This window comes from Tupaia chinensis, unplaced genomic scaffold (genome assembly GCF_000334495.1).
Source record: "Tupaia chinensis unplaced genomic scaffold, TupChi_1.0 Scaffold000146_1, whole genome shotgun sequence".
Taxonomy (NCBI): domain Eukaryota; kingdom Metazoa; phylum Chordata; class Mammalia; order Scandentia; family Tupaiidae; genus Tupaia; species Tupaia belangeri.
Window position 1 is genome coordinate 17,931,553 of NW_006159616.1, and position 8,284 is coordinate 17,939,836.

The window sequence follows — 8,284 nt, forward strand, 5'->3', positions numbered from 1 at the left end:
CTGCTCTCTGCCTCCACAATCCGTTTCCTGAATGCACTCCTCTGTGTGTGATTATCATTTCTCTAGAAGCCTCAGGTTGGAAAGTTGTCATTTGTGAGTCTCATGATGTAGAAGTTACTAGGTCGTTGGGAGAGTCATGACATATCTTTCTGGTTTTCAATGCAAAATGGTTCATGCCTTTCCTGACGACACAGTAGATTTCTGACCTTGTCATCCTCTGTCCCATCTGTGGTTCACATTATTTTGTATTGGAGATTTTCTGCTAAAAGGCATGTATGTGCTCACCAGAGAGAGAAAGGAGAAAGCTCCACCTATGTGGAATGGTCACACTGTAATCCCTTCTCCATCTCCCTCCTTCAGGATTTTGGGCACATGCATAAATGCCTGGTGTGTTTGTTTGTTTGTTTCTTTTTAAAAAATATTTTTAAAAAGAATTATTTATTTATTATTATTTTATGACATGAGTTTTGCCAGAGAAAGACAGAGAAAGAGAGTACGAGCACAAGCCTCCAGGTCTGGGACTCAAGCTGTGGTCAGCCATGTGGGAGTTCCAGCGCTAAACCACCATGCAGCCTGCTGGCACCCTGGTGTGTTTCTCAAGCTGCAGATTTGGGATAAAGAGGTTAGCAACTTAGGAGCCATCTGCTTCAACCACCAGGCCATGGAGGCCACTAGGCACTGGGTTGGAGTTGGGTTTTTATGTTTGTTTGTTTGCTTGTTTTTTTTTTTTTTTTTTTTTTTTAAGAGATTTTTGCTATAGGGTACATGAGCTCACTGAAGAGACAGGGACAGAAAGCGAGAAACTAACCACCCAGAGGGATGGCCATGCTGCAATCTCTTCTCTGTTCTCTTGGGATTTGTTTGGGCACGCACACACATGCTTGGCATGAGTTTCAAGCCACTGGGTCTGGGACTTGAACCATAGATGACTACATGAGAATCCAGTGACATAACCATTATGCCATCTGCTGGTTCCAGTGTTAGAGATTTTATTTTTAAAAGAATTATTTATTTATTTACTTATTTATTTTTGGGAAGTTTTTTCTATAGGGCACATGCACTCACCAGAAAGACAGAGACAGAGAGATAGAAAGCGAGAAATCATGGGACCAGCAGTTAACGTAATGGCTATGTCACTGGACTCCCATGTAGTTGACCGCGGTTCGCGTCCTGGACCCGGTGGCTTAAAACTCACACCGGGTGCATTTGTGTGTGTGCCCAAGATCCCGAGAGGAGAATGGAAGAGAAGGGATTGCGGCGTGGCCATCCTCCTCTGGGGGGTGATTTCTCGCTTTCTGTCTCTCTGTCTCTGTCTGTCTGGCGAGTGCATGCACCCTCTAGCAAAAACCTCAACAAAAAAAATAAAAAAAAGAAAGCGAGAAATCACCCCCCTCGGGGGGTTGGGGGGGTGGGATGGCCATGCCACAATCCATTCTCCTCTTGGGATCTTGGGCACACATGCACATGCTTCCATGTGAATTCAAGCCACCGGGTTTGGGACTCGAACCATGGTCGACTACATGACAGTTCAGCAACATAACCATTACACTAACTGCTGGTCTCGAATTATTTAGTTTTTATTATTATTTTTAAAGGTTTTGCTACAGGGTACATGTGTTCACCAGAGACAGAAAACAAGCTGCCAGGTTCAGGATTTGAACCGTGGCCAACTATGTGGGAGTCCAGCACCCTAACCACCTGTTGGCACCCTTTGGAGATTTTAAATAAAGAATTATAGGTGTTTTGAAAGGGATTTCATTTTTTTAAAATTATTTTATTTATTTATTATTATTATTTCACATGAGTTTTGCCAGAGAAAGACAGACAGAGAAGAAAAGTGAGAAAGCAAGCCGCCAGGTCTGGGACTCAAACCGTGGTCGGCCATGTGGGAATTCCAGCGCCTTAACCACTATGCCACCTGCTGGTCCTGGGATTCCATTTTTAATTGATTGATTGATTTTTGCCAGGGCATGTACACTTGCCAGAGAGACAGAAAAAAGCAAGAAATCACCTCCCAGGGAATTGGCCATGCTGCAGTTTTTTTTTTTTTTTCATTTTCCTTTCAGAATTTTGGACACACATGCACATGTACCCTGTGTGAGTTTTAAGCCAGTGGATCCGGGACTCGAACCACGGTCAACTATGTGGGGGAGTCAAATGATATAACCAATATGCCATCTGCTGCTCCTAAATAATGATATCTTCTATCTGCTGTTTCTTTTTTTTTTGGAGAGGTTTTTGCTATAGGGCGCATGCGCTTGCCAGAAAGACACACAGAGACAGAGGGATAGAAGGTGAGAAATCACCTCCCAGGGGGATGGCCACACCACAATCCCTTCTCCGTTCTCTAGGGATCTTGGGCGCGCACGCACGCACACACACACACACCTGGCGTGAGTTTAAGCCACCAGGTCTGGGACTCGAACCGCGATCAACTAGGTGGGAGTTCAGCGACATAGCCATTATGCTAACTGCTGGTCCCTCTATTTGCTGTTTCTAGGTTTGAGACTTACGATGCTATCTTTTTTTAAAAGATTAAAAAAAAAAAAAAACTATTAGTTGAATGCTGGGAAAACCAAAAAATATATACTGTTCTGTTGAGATAGGTGAGCCTGTCACTTCATTAATTGGTCTACTTAATTTCCACAGGAGCAGTTTCTCCAAGAGAGAATCAAAGTGAATGGAAAAGCTGGGAATCTTGGTGGAGGTGTTGTAACCATTGAAAGGAGCAAGAGCAAGATCACTGTAACTTCTGAGGTGCCTTTTTCCAAAAGGTAAGGAAGGGAGACAAGTGACCAGTGTGCACCCAGTGCTTAGTCCTGCCCTCATCCTGGTGGGAGGGTGGCCACTTGACAACAGTTTGTTTTATTGTTGCATCCTTTTTTTTTTTTCCCCTAAGAATTATTTATTTAATTTTTAAAAATGTATTAATTTATTTTTAATTTGACCGTAGAGGGAGAGAGAAGGTGAGAAAGCAAGCCACCAGGTCTGGGACTCGAACCGTGGTTTGCCATGTGGTAATGTCCAGTGCCTTAACCGTCATGCCTCATGCTGGTCCCTTGTTGCATCTTTTAATTTCTGAAACAGTTTCCAGTTCAGAAGGTAGTGACTGAGTAGTGCTACTATTGTAGTTAAAAGTATTCATCTTTTGATCATTTAAAAACTTTGTTGGGGCCAGCAGGTGAAGTAGTGGTTAAGGGCTGGACTCCCACCTGGCTGATGCTGTTCAAGTACTGGATGCAGCCACTTCAAATATGTGTGTGTGCCCAATATCTCTAGAGGAGAATAAAGGAGAAGGGATTGTAGTGTGGCCATGTCTCCTGGGGGGTGATTCTCGCTTTCTCTCTCTGTCTGTCTCTGTCTCTCTGGGGAGTACACACGTCCTACAGCAAAAAGATCTAAAAAAAAAATTGTTTTCATAGCCCAAAGAATTTCAAGCAGTAAAACTATCTGATGTATAAAACTATCCAGCTTAAGCTGTATTATTACTATTTTTTTTTTTTTAAGAAATATTTTATTCCTTAGCCACCACATCACCTGCTGCCCTCATTACTGTTATTTTTCAGGTTTATTTATTTCTTCCATCAGAGAGAGACAGGCATACCTAGCAAGGTCTTTCACACTGCAGTGCACCCCAGCCTCAGCCAACCTGGCTTGAGGTACGAGGGCACTCATGCATGCCAGACTGGCATGTACGTGGAGGCCCCAGGATGTAAACTCATGTGGGTCCAGCATCCCAGAGTGTGGCAGTATTGCTGCCTCTGGCTGCCCCCTTAGACTATGCTTTCTTTTCTTCTAAAATTTTCAGTAGAACATGCTTATGGACATATGAGAGAGAGAAAGAGACAAGCAATCTCCCCTGGGTCTGGTTATCCCGTCTTTCCCTTCTCTCAGCCTGTTGGAGTGTGTGCACTCGCACACATGCCTAGTGTGTTTCAGAATAACTGGGCTGGATACCTAGACCGTGGTCACCATGTCAGATACAGCCTCTTCTGAGCAGCTCTTTACTACTGTGTCAGGGAGCCAGCACCCGGACTGTTTTTTTCCTTTTTGTTGTAGCCGTGTATGCATGCTTGCCAGAGAGAGAAAAATTGCCCACCCCCCTGCCACTGGGCGATGGCCATGCCACAATCTCTTTCTATTTTCCTCTTGGGATTTTTGCACATGCATGCACACACGCTGGTGTGATTTTCAGGCTGCTGGTTCTGGGACTTTAATCATGAAGTTGACTTTGTGAGATCAACTGCTTTAACCTCCACATCACCTGCTGGCTCTGCCTACTATGTTTTTCTAAGCCTCTGGGGTCAGGATTTGAACTGTGGTTGGCCATGTAGGATCTGGGTCTTTTAGCCACTAGACCACAGGACTGGCCTGAGCTTTCATTTTAATTTTATATCTCCCTCTCCCCCATAAATGCTACTGTGGCATTGGACAAAGAATCAGAAGATCTCAGTTTAGAGTAAAGCAACTCCAGTTAATTCCTACAGGCCCACTTTTTTCTTTTCAAGATGGAGATGTTAATTCACGTGTGCGCTGCTTTATTATATGATTGTTTTGAGGATGAGGTTGAAAGACTTGACAGGTCACTAAAGAATTAGACATGCTTATACCTAGCTCCTGAACCAGGGCTTTTTAAAAAATTATTTATTTAATTAATTAATTATTATTTAGTTTGACTAGAGAGACAGAAAGAGTGAGAAAGCAAACCACCAGGTCTGGGACTTGATTGAACCGTGGCCAGCCATGTGGGAGTCCAGCATCTTAACCATCACACCACCTGTCAGCCTCAGGGCTTGATTTTTAATCACATTGAGTCAGGTAGTGGGAAATTTTAAGGTGTTTCAGGAAAAATTGGTTATTTTTAGGTCTTTTTTAAAAAAAGAATTATTTAACTTTATTATTATCTTCCAGTTTGATCAGAGAGAGACTGAGAGAGAGAGAGTGATAGAGGGACAGTGAGCAAGCAATACACAGGTTCAGGACTTCCACTAGGGTCAGCCATCTGGGAGTCCAGCACCTTTGACCACCATGCCACCTGCTGGCCCCTTGTCAGGTCTTTTTACCTATATAAACGAATGGATGACTTTGGAGCTTAACGGATGTCCTTACAGACTGCCTGGCAGTTACTGTATTTGTGGGGAAAGTGATTTTTTAGAGGAAGAGGTCCAACTAGAGTCCTCTGAGGTGTATAAGACATCCAGCGTGGTGGGCTCAACAGGGCCCACGAGGAACAGTCTCTAATCTCTCTGTGACTTGTTTATCACTCCAGTGTGAGAGTGTCTCCTGGCAGCATTTCAGTTTCCACAAATTTTTTATCCAGTGGAAAATGAAAGAGCCTCTCCACCTTTTTTTCTGGAAACATTCAAGGTACCCTTAATCCAGAACTTTTTCTTTCTTGTCTCTGAACTTCTGAGCCCCCCACACACACACACACACACATACACAGGATGTGTGGACTTGTTGGAGAGAAACAGACGGGCAGAGGGGGAGTGAGAAATCACCCCTCAAGGGGCATGGCCATGCCATAGTCCCTTCTCCATTCTCCTCTCAGGCTTTCGGACACATGCACACATGTGCTCTGCGCATTTTTCAAGTCGTTGAGTCTGGCACTTGAACCACAGAGTTGGCCAGTACCTTAAGTGAGAAATAACCCCCCAAGAGGGGATGGCCATGCCACAGTCCCTTCTCCGTTCTCTGGGAATTTGGGCTTGTATGCATATGTACCTGGCGTGAGTTTCAGGCCACCAGGTTTGGGACTCAAACTGCAGTCAGTCATGTGGGAGTCCCGCGACCTAACTGCTATACCATCTGCTGGCCCTCCAACATTCTTCTTATGAAAATTTTCAAATTACCTGAGATTTTGAAGTAAACACTTCATCTAAATACAGTATGATGATGTAATAAAGGACAAAAGAATACTTTCTATATGAAATGACCAAATCGATTTATTTTTATGAAAAGGAAAAGTGGATAGAGTTGAACTGAGATCTTCACCTCTTTGTGAAGATTGCTCTGTTGGCGTAGGTAACATTAACAGTATTCATTTCTTGGAGATGGTGAGTTTGCGCTTATGTCAGGAATTTACATGTGCATCCCATTTAGTCTTCATTAACAGTTTGAAGGGATGGTTCAATATTAAGAGTTCCGTTTATAGTGGAAAAAACTGAAATTTGGCAAGATTAATTTGCCCAGTAGTGAATTTGTGTGGCATTGTATTTTCTCTTTTAATGACTTTGGGAAGGTGGAATTGCTGTCTTTGGGGCTTCATAAACAGGTGAGAGAAGAAACAAGATTGCAGGCTGAGGTAATCTTTGTGGTTAGGGTGCCTCGCACAAAGACCAGTTGCTGCCTTTATAATATAAAGAGCAATTTTCTAAAAGTTTGTTGTGACTGTTTAGCTCTCATCCAGGTGAGGCAGAAGTGAAACATGAAAGTAAATACTCAGCCCAGCCCTGGTGGTGTACAGGTACAGCTAGGTGACACAGTGCCACTTCCTGGGAGGCTGGAAGCTGCAGGGAAGCCAAGATTCAGTTCCTGGGCTAACCTGAACATGTAGGGTGTGAGGATGTGATATAGTGTATGCCTGTCATCCTAGGTAATTGGGAAGATTGCAACAGTGAGACCCTGTCAAAATACCTGTCTCCATCGTTTTTAAAAATTAATTTTATTTATTCATTCATTTATTTTAATTTGATCAGAGAGAGAGGGAGGGAGAGAAAGTGAGAATGCAAGCGACCAGGTCTGGGACTCAAACTGTGGTCGGCCATGTGGGATTGTCCATTACCTTAGCTGCCACGTCACCTGCTGGTCCCAACCTGCCTCCATCTCTTACCCTTTCCCTCCCTCCTTCTCTGAAAGGAGAAAGAAAACTCTTAGTGCTCTCTCTGCTGGAGTGAGAGCAGGAGCAGAAGGGCATTCTGAATCCGAGGGTTGGTTGGTGTCACATTGTAGAATTATGAGTGTGTATAATACAGTCTTAAGAAACAATCCGGATAACATAAACTACCTCAAAGGGCGGATTGACTCAGTTAGCTGATGTGTGTAAAGTACTTGGAGCTTATTGGAAACCAAGTGATTTTGCTTTAAAGGGTATTAAGGTTATGTGTTTAACTGTTGAATTACTACCATGATATCTTTCTCGAGTGGTCACTAAAACATTTTATGGATGCATGCTGTTTAATGGGCAGTTGTTATATTTGCTTACATGTTCTCATTTTTATTGCCTATTTAGATAACATTGTTATTTATTGTTAGAGCTGGGTGTTCGGCCTTACATTTTTCCATTTTTAGAGGGTGAGAAAAACACCTTGAGTTGTAATTATTGTTTTTTTTTTAAACAGCTTAAAAATTTTTAATCATTGTTATTATTTTATTTTTTATTATTATTTTTAAAGTTGAGCAGAGAAAGAAAAAGAGAGGGAAAGTAAGAAAGCAAGCTGCCAGGTTTGGGACTTAAACTGCGGTCAGCCATGTGGGATTCCAGCCGCCTTAACCACTATGCCACCGCCAGCCCTCCCCCCCTTTTTAAAGAATTATTTTATTTAACTTTATTTGTTTATTTATTTAAATTTGACTAAAGAGGGACAGAGAGAGAGAGAAAGCAAGCCACCAGGTCTGAGACTTGAATCACAATTGGCCATGTGGAAATCCAGTGCCCTTAACCACCATGCCACCTGCCAACCCCGAGTTGTAATGATTTTGAATGGGTAGGGTTTGTTTGTTTGTTTGTTTGTTTTGAGAGGTTTTTGCTATAGGGCGCCAGTGCTCGCCAGGAAGACAAGAGACAGAGAGACAGAAAGCGAGAAATCACCACCACCACCACCCTCGCCCAGGGGGGATGGCCATGCCACAATCCCTTCTCCATTCTCCTCTCGGGATCTTGGGCACACACACAAATGCACCCAGTGTGAGTTTAAGCCACCGGGTCTGGAACTTGAACCACAGTTAGCTGCATGGGAATCCAGTGACATAGCCATTATACCAACTGCTGGTCCCTCGAATGGGTAGGTTTTATAAACGTTAACTTTTAGGATACAAGATGACTCTTGTCTAGTGTAGTTCTCAAGTGTTCTTTCTCTGCAGGTATTTGAAATATCTCACCAAAAAATATTTGAAGAAGAATAATCTACGTGATTGGTTGCGCGTAGTTGCTAACAGCAAAGAGAGTTACGAATTACGTTACTTCCAGATTAACCAGGATGAAGAAGAGGAGGAAGATGAGGATTAAAATTCATTTATCTGGAATATTTTGTATGAGTTCTTGAATAAAACTTGGGAACTAAAA

At 43.0% G+C, this 8,284-nt stretch overlaps 1 protein-coding gene across 1 annotated transcript in view; it reads left to right on the forward strand.

Moving 5' to 3' along the window:
- Positions 1 to 8,284, forward strand: part of RPL22 (ribosomal protein L22) — a 13,818-nt gene extending 5,534 nt beyond the window's left edge. The window contains exons 3-4 of the mRNA XM_006145403.3: positions 2,650 to 2,774; positions 8,083 to 8,284. Coding sequence (XP_006145465.2) covers positions 2,650 to 2,774; positions 8,083 to 8,227 — 270 coding nt within the window. The 3' untranslated portion in view covers positions 8,228 to 8,284. The remainder of the gene's footprint in view (positions 1 to 2,649; positions 2,775 to 8,082) is intronic.